General features: G+C 37.7%; 1 protein-coding gene across 14 annotated transcripts in view; it reads left to right on the plus strand.

Annotated features, from left to right (window-relative positions):
• Window positions 1-15,736, plus strand: part of CADPS2 (calcium dependent secretion activator 2) — a 545,377-nt gene that overhangs the window by 193,913 nt on the left and 335,728 nt on the right. For all 14 annotated transcript variants that reach the window (XM_057549848.1, XM_057549852.1, XM_057549849.1 and 11 more), the window contains exon 3: window positions 770-1,102. In XM_057549848.1, the coding sequence (XP_057405831.1) occupies window positions 770-1,102 (333 nt within the window). The remainder of the gene's footprint in view (window positions 1-769; window positions 1,103-15,736) is intronic.

The following is a 15,736-nucleotide window of genomic DNA, read 5'->3' on the forward strand; positions in this document are numbered from 1 at the left end:
ATTTGGGTCTGTGACTTAGAAGAAAGGAGAGATTCGAGGCCAAGTCTGATGTCCCTTGCACAGTATGACCTTATTACTTATTACCCATCTCTTCCTACCCATTTCAAAACTGTCTCTCTCCCTGGTTGTCATCGTTTGTGTTTTATTTCTTACTTGATATTAGTGGACAGCTAAAAGTTTTAGAGTTTGCTTTCTCATCATCGATTTTTCCCAGCTATGAGAAGTGTGTGAGGAGTTGGGGAGCTAGTGAAGTCAGGGGTAGGGACAGGTGTGTACCCCCAGCTGTGGAGTAGTTTTGATTAACAGTTATACCCGGAGGGTATTGACTTGGATACTAGACTTACCACACTTTTGGCCTTCAGATTTTCAAACAATAAGGGACCTTCTCCTTGCTGAAGAACTAACCAGAACTCCCAAGTACACATTGGGAAGTTGGGTTCATATCTCCAATTACCTTTTCAATCAACTCTTAAGGGTTTCAGTTGTAGAGATCCCCATGACCTTCAGGTGGGGAGCGTGTAGGTCAAGGTTGGATCATCTTACAAGTTCCTCAAGACTCATTATTTTCTCTCCTAAACATTTCAACATTTTAAGAGAGATGATTTGGAGCCTCCAGTTTGTCATTAGTTAGTGCATATTATGAAACATTTGAACCGTTGTGGAATGTTTGGTGTGATAACTCTTGGATTCCTAAAAGCAGTTGGTGTTAGTGTCCATGCCTAATTGTAAGTGGGTTTTTGTTCTCTTTTGTTTTTTGTTTTGTTTTCAGGTTTTTCTGAAGAGTGATCGAGTGGCCAGAATGGTTCAGAGTGGAGGGTGTTCTGCTAATGACTTCAGAGAGGTGTTTAAGAAAAACATAGAAAAACGTGTGCGGAGTTTGCCAGAAATTGATGGCTTGAGCAAAGAGACGGTGCTGAGCTCCTGGATAGCCAAATATGATGCCATTTGCAGGGGTGAAGAGGACTTGTGTAAACAGCCAAACAGAATGGCCCTAAGCGCTGTTTCTGAACTTATTCTGAGCAAGGAACAACTCTATGAAATGTTTCAGCAGATTTTGGGGATTAAAAAACTAGAACACCAGCTTCTTTATAATGCGTGTCAGGTAAGTGATCTTGATATTTCCTATTCCCCTGACTCACAGAATGAACACCAAGTCTTTACAAGCCTATGAAGATGTACTTTACTTTCTCTAATCACTTTGTTTGAAAAGGTGAGTGAAATCGAATTTTAATATGTCAAATAATGACATTTGGAAGAAGCTTTGAAAGAATTATTTGATAGGAGAAGAATATCTGTGCATTTTATTCAGTAAGTAATTGTTCCATGTGCCCTATTTTAGGACATCAGATTTGTACCTATTGGGTGTATGTGTGTGGGGCATGCCCTGAATAGTAAAGTGAAAATCGTCTCTTATCTGAAGAAGCTTGGCAATTTATAATAAACAGGTATTCCTCACTGCAGAATAATTTTTCATAAAGGTATGATACTCATCTTCAGAGTTTTATGGAAGTGACTGAAATTTCAAAATTTTTTTCTTTAACTCAGCCAGATAGAAATGAATTGAAGAAGATTGCTAAACTAGGTAATTTAGAGGTGACAGAGTAAATAATCTATTTTCTCTTCAGTTGTTATTTTAATCATACATATGAAAAACTGAATAAAATATCATGTTTGTTCCATGTCTTTCATCTTTAGATCCTATGATTTGTCTAAATGCATTCCTTCCTTAGTTGTATTTTGTTTGCTTATTTTAGAGCTATAAATTATTTAACTATGCCCTAATATACAATTTAAATTGACAAAATTCTGGCATTTTAAAATTCCTGTGTTCATTAAGAGTCACACTTCTATAATGTACATATGTTTACATTTATTTTAAATCTTTTTGCTAATCTACTTCTCAATTTCTGTATTCTATGTGTATCATTTACTTTGCATTACTAATTTGTGAATCATTTCCAATGAATAAATTAGCAGATTTAATTAATGGAAAAGCAATGTGGAACCTTAACCCTGTGAACAATTCATGCTTTCACTATAATTGTTTTTAGTGTATTATTAAACCAGGTGGTGGTTTTGATAATATTGGAGGATGACTGTACAGCCAAAATCTTCCATTGTAAAAGAAACACAACTGGGACTTTGTATTTTTAATGCAGCAGTAGCTCACTTGTATAGTTAAATATTGATGAACATAATTTATTAGTAAAATTCAGATTCAGACATTGAGTAGATGTTTACTGAGTATTCAAGCCAAAAACTTTGCTAGGTGTTGGGGAAACCAACCTTAACTAAATAAAATATTTGTTCTCTATGTGCTGAAGTCTTAATAGAGCAGGTAGACCTCTAAAATAAGTTATTACAAATGCAGTAGAATTTATCCTGAATGCTACAGGGTCATAACATAAATTCCTGTGGACCTACGAGTTTGTTTATTTACTCAAAATGTACTAAAATTAATCTTTTGTTTACTTTTAAAGATCACTTCTACAGTAAGGGTTTTGACCTCCTGGTTTCTGTCCTCTGTGATTTGGAACATACTGGGTTGGCCAAAAGGTTCATTCGATGTTTTCTGTCAGATGGCTCTAGTAGTGCTTAGTTGTCTTTAACTTCATTCAAAACAGTTTTGTTAGATTGTATTGTGACAGCTGTCATAGCAGCATGCATTTAAAAAAAAACTTATCAAAATTGGTGAATTTTTGTGTAGCCATTTTAATATTGAAGATGGAAGAAAAACACATTTTCGGCATATTATGCTTTATTATTTCAAGAAAGGTAAAAAAGCAACTAAAATGCAAAAAAAGATTTGTGGAGTGTATGGAGAAGGTGCTGTGATTGAATGTGTCAAAAGTGGTTTGCAAAGTTTTTTGCTGGGGATTTCTCGCTGGACGTTGCTCCACAGTCAGGTAGATCAGTTGAAGTTGATAGCGATCAAATCAAGACATTAATTGAGAACAATCAATGTTATACCACATGGGAGGTAGCCGACATACTCAAAATATCCAAATCAAGCGTTGAAAATCATTTACACCTGCTTGGGTATGTTCATTGCTTTGATGTTTGGGTTCCACATAAGCGAAAAAAACCTTCTTGACCATATGCCCGCATGCGAGTCTCTACTTAAACGTAACAAAAACATTTTGTTTTTAAAACAAATTGTGACGGGTGATGAAAAGTGGATACTGTACAATAATGTGGAACGGAAGAGATCGTGGGGCAAGCGAAGTGAACCACTACCAACCACACCAAAGGCTGGTCTTCTGTGTATATGGTGGGATTGGAAGGGAGTTCTCTATTATGAGCTCCTTCCAGCAAACCAAACGATTAATTCTCAACAAGTACTGCTCCCAATTAGACCAACTGAAAGTGGCACTCGACGAAAAGCATCCAGAAATAGTCAACAGAAAACACATAATCTTCCATCAGGATAATGCAAGACCACATGTTTCTTTGATGACCAGGCAAAAACTGTTACAGCTTGGCTGGGAAATTCTTTTTTTTTTTTTTAGATTTTTTTGATGTGGACCATTTTTAAAGTCTTTATTGAATTTGTTACAATATTACTTCTGTTTTATGTTTTGGTTTTTTGGCTTCAAGGCATGTGGGATCTTAGCTCCCCGACCAGGGATCGAACCCACACCCTCTGAATTGGAAGGCGGAGTCTTAACCACTGGACCATGAGGGAAGTCCCTTGGCTGGGATGTTCTGATTCCTCCACCATATTCACCAGACATTGCACCTTTGGATTTCCATTTATTTCGGTCTTTACAGGATTCTCTTAATGGAAAAAATTTCGATTCCCTGGAAGATTGTAAAAGGCATCTGGTACAGTTCTTTGCTCAAAAAGATAAAAGGTTTTGGGAAGATAGAATTATGAAGTTGCCTGAAAAATGGCAGAAGGTAGTGGAACAAAAACAGTGAATATGTTGTTCAATAAAGTTCTTGGTGAAAATGAAAAACATATCTTTTATTTTTACTTAAAAACCAAAAGAACCTTTTGGCCAACCCAATACTTCTAGTTCAAATCTCTATCTGTAATAATGGGTTTATTTTTACCTTCAGTTCTATCAGTATTTGCCTCATGTTTCTTGATGCTTTGTTAGGTTCATACACATTTAGCATTGTTATGTCTTTTTGTGGAATTAACCCCTTTATATAAAGTCCCTCTTTGTCCCTGATAATCTTTTTTTTTTTTTTTTGAAGTCTACTTTGTCTCAAACTAATATGGCTATTTCAGCTTTCTTTTGATTAGGGTTAGCATGGTGTATCTTTCTCCATCTGTTTATTTTTAACCTGTCTGATTCTTTGTTTAAAGTGGGTTTCTTGTAGACAGCACATATTACCTCTGGTTTTTGTTTTTGTTTTTGTTTTTAATCCAGTCTGGCAATTTCTGTCTTTTAATGGGTGTGTTTAGACCATTTGTATATAAAGTGATGTAGTTGGATCACATTCTGCAGTCTTTTTAAGTGTTGACTCTTTTTTGCATTTGTTCTTTGTCTCCCCTCCTTTTTCTGCCTTCTTTAATTTTAATTGAACATTTATATGATTCCATTTTATATTCTCTTTTGATGTACTACTTATCTTTTTAAAAAGTGTGTTTAGTAATTGCCCTAGGGCTTACAATATGTATTTTAAAATAATCTAAGCTTACCTTCAAATAACACCATAAGGCTTCAAGTGTAGTACAGCTCTCCCATAATAGAGAATTCTCAATTCCTTCCTCCCATCCCTTGTGAAATTTCTGTCATTCATTTCACCTATAATATGCTCTATTCACCAAACATATTGTTACTACTCTTGCTTTAAACAGATAATTTTTAGATCAATTAATAAGAAAAATAAAAGATATATATATGTGTGTGTGTGTGTGTGTGTGTGTGTATATATATATATATATATATATATATATATAATTTCACCTTCATTTATTCTTTCTCTGACACTTTTCTTTCTTCATGTAGATCCAAGTTTCTGACCTACATCATTTTCCTTATCTGAAAAACTTCTTTGAACATTTTTTGAAAGGCAGGACTACTGATAATGAACTCCCCCAGTTATTGTATATCTGATAAATTCTCTGTTTCTTCTTTATCTTTGAAGGATAATTTCATTAGATATAGAATTAGCTTTTTTTTCTCTTTTAACATTCTAAAGATTTCACTCCATTTTCTTGCTTGTGTGGTTTCTGATGAGTAGTCCGATCAAGCTCTTATCCTCGATTCTCTGTAAGATGTTTTATTTGTTTTTTTGTCCTCTGGCTTCCTTTAATAATTTCTCCTTGGCTTAGTTTTCTGCAGTTTAAATATGATATGCCTGGGTATGAGTTTTTTTGATATTCTCCTGCTCAGTATTTTCTGAGCTTCCTGAATTTAGGGGTTGGTGTGTGTCATTACATTTGGAAAATTCTCAGCCATTATTAATTCAAACGTTCCTTATATCCTATTCTCACCTTCTCCTGCCAGTATTTTAGTTATATTTGTTATGTCTAGTTATGTTACTCGCCACAGTTCTGGGATGTTCTTTTCGGTTTTTTGTTTGCTTTTTAGTTCTCTTTCTCTTTGCATTTCAGAGAGGGAAGTTTCGGCTGACCTTCAAGTGTCCTGATTCTTTCCTCAGAATCAGCAAGTCTGCTGATAAGCCCATCGAAGGCATTGTTCCTGTCTGTTAGTGTTTTTGATTTCTAGCATTTCCTTTGATTCTTTCTTAAGAGTTTCCACCTCCCTGCTTATATTATCCATCTGTTCTTGCCTGTTTTCAACTTTTTCCATTACAGCCCTTAATATATTATTAACGGTTACTTAAATTCCTTGTTAGTTAACTATGTCTGTGTGACATCTTAATCTGGTTTGGATGCATGATTTGTCTCCGCAGACTGTGTTCCTTTTTCTTTTTTTGGCTTTTGGCATGCTTTGTAACTTTTTGTTGAGAGCCAGGCATGTTGTATCAGGTAAGAGAAACTGTGGTATATTTACCTTTAGTGTGAGGATTTACGTTAATCTGACTGGGAGGTTGGCTGTGTTTAATGTTTGTTGTAGCCACAGGCACAAGAAGCTTCACATTCTTCTAGTGTCCTTGTCTTTTTCTCCTGTCTTGACTTTGGGCTTCCCTAAGTATTCCTCTTCAGAGAGTCTGTATCTGCGGCTCTTTAACCGCGATCGGCTGTTCTTCTGGAGCGATGCTGGTGTTGTGGTAAGGTGCCAGGGAGAAGGGAGTGTTCATTCTACCATTTGGTAAAGTCTCAGTCTTTCCGTGGGCCTGTGTCTCAGGGCTGTAACTTGCAGAAGTGTTTCTAACCTTTGTCCCCGAGTATTGTTTTCCTTCTCACCCACATCCCTTATTTCCTTCCCTGGCTAAAGCATCCCCCATTTGTTTCCTTGAAGCCTTGTCTCCTGTTCATGCTGGGTTTTTTGTTATTATTATTATTTTTCAAATAGACAAGACAGGAAGGCTGCAAAGGACTGCAGAGGGCAGCCTTCTCCTCCTCCAGCTGGAATAAGTTTTCAGCGTTTTCTTCTAACAAAGTCTTTTCCCCTTTGTTAGGGAGAAGACTCTGGGAGGTGTAACAGTGGCTCTTCTTCCCCTCTTCCTGCCGGGTTCACATGGGGAACCTTCTTGGATCCTTACCATGAGAACTTGGTGGGGTTACTGGAAGAAAGCCCAGGAAAGTGTGGAAGCCCCTTTATGATTACAACCCCAGGAGTTTCTCACTCTCTGCACTCAGCTTCCAGTAGTTTGTCCAAATTACTAGTCAAATAAGTGGTTCTATATTTCTGGCACCCACTGATTTCTGCTTTAAATGTAGTAACTCTCTGTTTTTCCTGTGTCTCCAGATATTGGGTTAGTGGTTTGCCCTGAAAGCTCAGTTCTCTCATAAGTGAAGAAAAGTCATTGATTTTCAGCTTGTCCAGCTGTTTATTGTGAAGACAGGAGGCATGACTTCTCCTAAGCTCTTTACGTATCTGAGCTGAAACTAGAGTTCTCTTCAGCTCTGAGATTTGAAAGAAAAGCTTAAAGATTTTTTGATTAACTTAAAGAAATTACAAAAATACTCATAAGTAAGGGAAGAGCTTTCCTTTGGAATAAGAATCATTTTACAGAAATTAAGAAAATGGATTGTTGAGAAAAATAGCTGAGGTTCTTTTTTTCCCCTCGAGGACCTGTCTATCTTGTTTGTTCTTTTGTTGTCTTTCAACAGAGTTTAAAAAAGAAAAGGCTATAGAAATCACAGAAGATAGCCTGCCCTTTACAGGGAAGGAATGGTGTGAGGAGAGGAATTAGTAGAGCAGGGGTCGGGGAAGCAGCTTGGTTTAAAGCTAGCCAAGCTGCGGGCACCTGGCTCCAGGTACATGTTGGTGGAATTTACTCCACTTTCCCTGTGTCTCAGGAAAGGCTTTGAGGCTCTTGCTCACTGTAAAATTCTTGCTTCTGTATTTATTTACCCTGTCTGGTCCCTTGTTTTTGCCAACAGTGTTCTCCTAGGAAATCTCAAAGATGTTTTGTTGCTTCAGGGTCAGAAGCTCAGGATAGGAAGCTGCTCTGCTGAGATGTGCAGATTGGCAACGGACAGACAGCCCTTGGGGACTCGGAAAGGAAAGGACGTGAATGAGGAGGGAGCAGTGCCAGGGCTGCCACCTGAAGCTGGCAGGAGCCTCACATGGTTTTGTAGCCCTTGTCCCAGAGCTGTAGGTTTAGCATCCAGAATGGAAAAACAGGAAGCCGTCTTCTGAAGAAGCATAGGTGTTTGTATTACTTCCAGTCAGAGCCAAGAACTTATTAATTTCAAAATTAAGGCATTTAAGAGTTTCCTTTAGGAAACTCTTAAAAGCACTAATTTAGAAGATAGCATGTATAACAATTAAGTTATGAAACCAGGGATAATTGAAAGAAAAATTATTTGCATATTATCAGAAAAACAAGTACAACCCACATATATCATGGATTAGTTCTTGTGCTATTGAAACTGCCTGTCAGATTTTGGATTCTTTGCTTTGAGAATATTGTGTTTGCATTGGTGCACATTCACAGAACAAAATACTAAGAAAAAAGATGAAAAAAAGAGCGCAAACTGTACATTCTACAATGAGTAACATAACAATACCAGAATCTGAAATTGCTAACCATCATTTACTTGAATCAGGATATTAAATTAACATGGGTGAAAGAAGCCCAGTCTGTCAGAAGAGAGTTTAATTTCAGAATAACTTGAAGGAAATGCAGTGAATTTCAAATAAATACAATCATACTTTTAGAGAAATGAAGTTAGTTGATATTAAAGCTATGTGTTTTATAGTCTTAAGAATAATTTTTATCTCACATATTTTTGAATTAAAATATTGTTACTTAAGTGGTACCAGTAATGAATCAGCTTTCCTTGAACAGAAATGAAATGTTTTTTAAAGATTATTTTAAAATATGACAAAGCGTGGTACACTATGTTTAAATCAGTTCATTAGCCCATTCTCTGTAATCATGTAGAGAATACAGATGGTAACATAGAAAGGAGATCTAGTTATTTGCTAGCTTTAATTTTTTTCAAAGGAAGCACTCTTGTAAATGCCACAGTGGCGTGGTAAGTCCCTGGCGCTACCTTCTTGAGGTTGAGGCGAATGCAGTATTGGGGAGAATTGTGTAATCTTCAGGTGTGTCATGAAGAGGGTTACCAGGATGAGAAGATGCTAAGTATTCTGTGGGGGGGGAGGGGTGAGCATGTGCTGATGCCGAGATGTGAAGCAGCCCCTGGCGTCTGGGGGGAGCTGCTAGTATAAGGAGGGCTGGGTTGGGGCTGTGGTTTGAGGTGACATTAGCACATGTGGGTGTGGCTCTTGTAGATTGCAGAGACACACAATCCTAAATGACCAGAGTCTGAGTAGTGGAATACATAGTACCGTATATACTGTCATTCTCCTCCTTCTACCTTTTAAGAGGACTGATTAACTGAATTTTACAGCCATCTAGATCCTAATCTTTTCTGCCGAAAGCAATCTTCATTAATCTTTCATAGTCTCCTTCCATTAACGGAAGAAAGTTTCACCCATGTTTACCCAAGAGTCAAAGCAAAGTTACCTGGAACCTTCCTCTCTAAATACCGCTCCCCCTGCCCTCACCAAATTCCTTATATTCTGAAGACTGTAAGAACTGTGTTAAGTAATATTACAGAACTGGTTGTGTGTTTGTAAGGAATAAGCAGGAATATTTATGAATGGTTAAAAAGTATAGTGTTCAGGTTTATGATTCCCTTCCCCTAGAAATCTCAAGCTTTGGAGATTAAGCACTTGAGGTCTAGGAATTTTTAAAAAAATCAACAGAGGCAGTTGCTGTGCTTCTTGCCCCTCTCACTGTGAAAGTCTTCCCCCGGAAGTGCAGGAACCATGAGGCATTCTGTTCTGAAGACCCCCTTTCACGGTGTGTAAAGGGAAAATAAGAGAGACATGTGAATCGCTCAGAGGAAATTGGTGTCTGCCTTTCACTGCTGTCATCTTTTTTCTCAACTAGTATCATGTGATTGATAATACATTTTAACATAATTTGTCTACTTTGGCAGAAATATAAAAGCACATTCTACAGAGACAGTTACATTTGATAACAAAAATCACTTGCAAATCAGAGAAATAAAGCTGAGGAAATGATTGTTAGCAAGGTATATCTTTCCTGTGAGTGTAATTTTAAATCTCAAAATGTTTGAGGGAAGTATTCAAGTGAATGTCATTAAATGGCAATGGTAATGTTTTAGGAAACAGCAAGGAGCAACTGAAGACCTTAAGACTGATTGGATCGTATAATACCTGACTTTTGAAATTCTGGAGTTAATAATTAGCTATAATATTTATATACATATTCACTTCTATTTTTTAAAATAAATGTATCATGATATATAATTGATGAATCTGATTTCAGTTAAATAAATTTGAATCTGATTAGTAATATTGAATCAGTTTCCTCTCTAAAAATTTTTATTTTTTAAAAATATCTTTATTGGAGTATAATTGCTGTACATTGGTGTGTTAGTTTCTGCTGTATAACAAAGTGAATCAGCTATACGTATACATATATCCCCATATCCCCTCCCTCTCACCCTCCCTATCCCACCCCTCCAGGTGGTCACAAAGCTGATCTCCCTGTGCTATGTGGCTGCTTCCCACTAGCTATCTATTTTACATTTGGTAGTGTATATATGTCCATGCCACTCTCTCACTTCGTCCCAGCTTACCCTTCCTCCTCCCTGTGTCCTCAAGTGCATTCTCTATGTCTGTGTCTTTATTCCTGCCCTGCCCCTAGGTTCTTCAGAACCTTTTTTTTTTTTAGATTCCATGTATAAGTGTTAGCGTACCATATTTGTTTTTCTCTTTCTGACTTACTTCACTCTGTATGACAGACTCTAGGTCCATCCACCTCACTACAGATAACTCAATTTTGTTTTTTTTTTTTTATGGCTGGTCATATTCCATTGTATATATGTGCCACATCTTCTTTATCCATTCATCTGTCGATGGACACTTAGGTTGCTTCCATGTCCTGGCTATTGTAAATAGTGCTGCAGTGAACATTGTGGTACATGACTCTTTTTGAATTATGGTTTTCTCAGGGTATATGCCCAGTAGCGGGATTGCTACGTCGTATGGCAGTTCTATTTTTAGTTTTTTGAGGAACCTCCATACTGTTCTCTATAGTGGCTGTATCAATTTACATTCCCACCAACAGTGCATGAGGGTTCCCTTTTCTCCACACCCTCTCCAGCATTTATTGTTTGTAGACTTTTTGATGATGGCCATTCTGACTGGTGTGAAGTGATACCTCATTGTAGTTTTGATTTGCATTTCTCTAGTGATTAGTGATGTTGAGCATCCTTTCATGTGTTTGTTGGCCATCTGTATGTCTTCTTTGGAGAAATGTCTATTTAGTTCTTCTGCCCATTTTTGGATTGGGTGTTTGTTTTTCTGATATTGAGCTGCATGAGCTGCTTGTATATTTTGGAGATTAATCCTTTGTCAGTTGCTTCGTTTGTAAACATTTTCTCCCATTCTGAGGGTTGTCTTTTCATGTTGTTTATGGTTTCCTTTGCTGTGCAAAAGCTTTTAAGTTTCATCAGGTCCCATTTGTTTATTTTTGTTTTTATTTCCATTTCTGTAAGAGGTGGGTCAAAAAGGATCTTGCTGTGATTTATGTCATAGAGTGTTCTCCCTGTGTTTTCCTCTAAGAGTTTTATAGTGTCTAGCCTTACATTTAGGTCTTTAATCCATAAAAATTGTTTGTATAATTGTGAATATAGCTGTATTATATTCTTAAATCAAGTTATAACCTTTATCAGTGTTGCTTCATTTGACTATGCATTATTATTATTTTTTTTTACCTTTGGCCTACGTGTAGAGGAACTACATAAAAATATTTCTAAGTAAGGTTTCTTCTAAAGATGTTTTAACTTATTTCTGCTTTCTCCCAAATCTCATCAGATAAAAATATAGGCTACAGTCAGATATTCCATGCATTTATTTTTAGACTTTTCTTCTTTACTTAGATCTAGCCTATAGAAATTAGGGTTTTATCCTGGCATGTCCACATTTTTTTTTTTTTTTTAATGATAAGAGAACACAAATCTTCAGAGATCAGGCATTTTTGTAATAGTAATGGAAGGGAAAAGTGTATTTGCCAATGCACTTTATGACCTGTTTTCATCTATTAATGAATAAAAGATTATATGAATCTACTGTTCCAACTATAATAATATGAATATTGTTCTTAGTTTTTCATAGTTGTTAATGAAAATATTCTATCAAAATTAAAATGAAATATATGTGATAAATATATTTTATACATTGAAAAATGCTTATTGAATACCTTCTAAAAATATCAGTTACTGGGTGAAGCAATGAAAATACAAAAATGACAAGATTTTATTCTTTCCTTTAAGGTGTTTGCATGTGGTCAGGAGACAGGTATGTAAATAAAATGTGATGAATGGTATACTTAATCAGTGTGTCTCTGAGGGTGTGTATAGGGCATAATGTAAGCACGTGGATGACAGTCTCTTAATTTGATACTGGATAGTTTGCGTGGATTTCTTTAATGCTCCACCCTGGCTCCACATTAGAATGACCTGAGGAGCTTTAAAAACCACTGGCTACCTGGGCCCCACGTCAGACTAAGTGAAACAGTCTTTGGATGTGGGGCCTAAGTGTCTATTTTTTAAAAGCTTCCTATGTGATGCTGAGGCTTAAGGACCCCTGGCCTGACAGTTCATCTGAGGTCTTCATGCCATGGTCATATCTAAGTATAGAGGAGGCTGGGAAACAGTCTAGCTCTGTGCCCAGAAGAAGAAATGATTTGGAAGTCTGGAGACTCAATCCTCTGTTGGAACTTTAACGAAGGTTCTAACAAGGACAATTCCTGAATTTTGGAAGATGCGTAGAAGTTCAGCGGACTGTAGGAAAACAACACTTACAAAGGCACGAGGAGAATGAAATGGCTTGGAATCTACGGGAGATTCATCGTGTGTTTTGGTGGAGTAGCAGATGAGGCTACAGAGTTAGGAAAGGACTTGAATGTTAAGGGCCTCACATGCTAGCTGGAAGGGCTTGGAACTCTCACGAGATAGGGAACACTGTTGTCTGTGAGACAAGGAATGACAGGAACAGGTTGGGGTTCTGGAAAGATCACTCTCTGTGGTCTAAAGAATGGATTGCATGTGGCCCATCCCCTGCCTCAGCCCACCTGTGGGCGTGGCCCAGCATTATTAAAAAAGAAGTGGAACAGGACCTGCATGTTAATGTTTTGAGTAGTCATGAGGCTCTGCTCCTTGCCCTACTGTGGTCCTGTTTTCCTGTGTTGCCTGTGAAGTTCCTAGACTACTGGATTTCACCTGGGTGTCTCTTCACATCCTCTTGGATCCGTGCCCTGTATTGTGCTTCGGAATTCCTCTGTGCTCCCACGCTTGGGAACTTTGGCCTGAGTCAGAACACTAGACCACCTACTTGCCTTAAAAGGGACATGATGAAAGCCCAGGAATTCAAGCAGAAAAAGGGATCAGCTGGAGTCTGTAGTTTAAGACATACCATTCTCTAGAACTATGAGTAACATCCACCCATTCCTCTCACTCACGTTTTATAGAAAAGATAGTATCCTTTGATGGCTGTCTCCCATTTACATTTCCAGCATTTATCTGATGCAGCATTTCTGTTAATTGTGGTCTGATGGGGCATCTCTGCTGAGGGTGTTCTTTCAATATAGCACCTACTCTGGTCAGCCACTGATCAAGGCTCTCCATATATTGTGGTCCCTCTTCTCATGGAGCAGTATTTTGGGGCAGGGGCATATGTGGCAGGGGGCGGAGGGAATCAAAAGGTCTGTTGTGTACCTGATGAAATAAGAATGTTAGATGTCCATGTGATGGCAGGTGGTAGCTGAATATACAAGTCTGAAATTCCAGTGAGAGGTCAGAGTTGGAGATAAAGATTTGGAAATCATATTGATAATGTTAGTATTTTAATTTAAGTCATGAGACATAATGAAATGATACTGGGAGAGTCTGGGGCTCAAGAAGAAAAAGGGCCCATGACAGAGAGGCCTGGGAATGCCAGGATTTAGAAGCTGCACAAAGGCAAAAGAGCCAGCGAGGAGGGAGGAAACCAGAAAGTGTGGTGTCAGGAAAGCCATGGGAAGACATTGCAAGGAGAGAGTTTACCTGTGCCACACAACAACGAAGTGACCCTTGAATCTGTTAAGTGGAAGCCACTGTTGGCTTTGGCAAGGGAGGACTTTATGGAGTGGTTGGGAGTGAACCTGATTGGAGTGGGTTAAGAGAAGAACCAAGAAAGTAAGAAAGTGGTGTTAATAGGAAAACTTCAGGGAATCAGCTAATATGAAGAATATTATATAGTCAAGAAATTCCTTCTATTTAGTATATCGAATCATTTTAGTTTAAAAAAAATTATTGAGCCCTTACCTTACTATGTGTCAGGCTCACAGTATCAGACTTGGTTCTTAATTGTTTATTGCTTTTGGACTTTTAGAAATGTATGGCCCACAAATCCCGATTTCTTCTGGTAGGTGGTCAGAACAACATTTTACAAAGCACTTTTAAAAAAAAGCAATTTGAAAGGGCTGAATAAAAAGGACTGTATGCTTACGAAGAGTATCCTGTGAATTTGACACTTTAAGATGATTATTGGGGTCATAATATCCTGAACCCTCTTTGTTTAAGACCAGAAAAAAGTATTTCTTTTTTCCATTTTCCCTAATTACCTTAGATAGAGCAGGTCCAATTGATCATTGTCTTAGTAAGATTTTACTTGTGTAATGGGTGGCAGTGATGATTCTAGTTATTTGTTACAAACTGATAGAAAGGCCTCTCTTGTTAAATGTTTTTAAATGATGTCATTTCCTGTTTGCAAAGTGTTTTCCCTTATTTGTTACAAACTGGTAGAAAGGCCTCTCTTGTTAAATGTTTTTAAATGATGTCATTTCCTGTTTGCAAAGTGTTTTCATGATTCTTATGTGAAGGTCTCCAGGTGAACGAGGCTGACATCTTGTTTTACGAAGCCTCATCAGAAGTTTGTGCACTCGCTATGTACATGGTATGGTACCAAGAGGAATAGTATTTGAAAAATATAGATAGGTTTGCTGCCCTGGTTTGTTTGAGAAATCGGATGCTATTAGGATTGTTGCATTGAAAAATACTGCAGTGATAAAAACACAGATTCACTATGCTTATTTTGAGTTTCCCTGTCTTTCAGCCTTTTCACGTAGGTCAGCTCTTCTTTCCACTCTACATCCATGGCAAACTGCTGAATCTGAAACTTCTCAAACTCAACAGGTTCAAAGTGCTATTTTTTTCTCATCTCAAACCTGCTTCTATTTATGTATGTTCAGCTTTCTGACTCATCACCAGGAGCCATTCGTGTTTATTGCCTTCCCAGTCCAAACAGTAATCTGGTACTGCTACTTTCTCCATTATATTGCAGTGTCTGCCCTTGTCTTCCACAACCATCTGCGTAGCTGGAAACTTCAGTACCTCTCATATGGAGCATGAGAGGAACCTCTCACCTGCTTCCTCCCTTCTAATCCTACATGTTTTTATTGCCAGATTAATATTATTGAAGCACCATCCTGTTCTCATCATGACCCAACTTTGAACAGGGAAAAAAAAATATGGCTCCTCTGTCAACAGAATGAAGTTCATAGCCCTTGGCTAGGCTTTCAACACCTGTGGCATTCAGCTTGGCCCCCACCTGCCTTTCTATGTTCTTTCCCATATTCTTCCCCATGTGACGATTCTTTACACACCCCTCTGTGCCAGGTGAGCCGAAGCACTCCCTGTTCCTCATCTACACCCTGTATTTTCTTGAATTTTAATTTTGTCTCACTTTATTCTCTTAACTTGGAATCCCCCTTCTCTGTTCTTAAAGAATCAAGAGAAATTCCTCCTCCACAAAGCCTGCTCTGCTCCTGCCTTCACTCATTTTTCTTAAGTATGGTGGGAGAGGGGGAAATCCGTGAGGAATGTATAATTCCCTAGCATACCCAAAAGCTTGTGATATTCTACTTTGTATTATAGATACTTATACATGCCTCTCTTATTGCATTGTAACAACTTGAACATAGGATAAATATTTAAATCCTTTTACTGTAAATTGTCCAGTAATATTTAACGTGTTTCCTGTAGTGGGCACTAATGGCAAGTGACTGACAGGATGAAAACTGAGGGTGAGGTGTCGTGAAGGAGTGGGAGGTGTGGTTACGTTGA

Source organism: Balaenoptera acutorostrata, chromosome 7, assembly GCF_949987535.1.
Source record: "Balaenoptera acutorostrata chromosome 7, mBalAcu1.1, whole genome shotgun sequence".
Taxonomy (NCBI): domain Eukaryota; kingdom Metazoa; phylum Chordata; class Mammalia; order Artiodactyla; family Balaenopteridae; genus Balaenoptera; species Balaenoptera acutorostrata.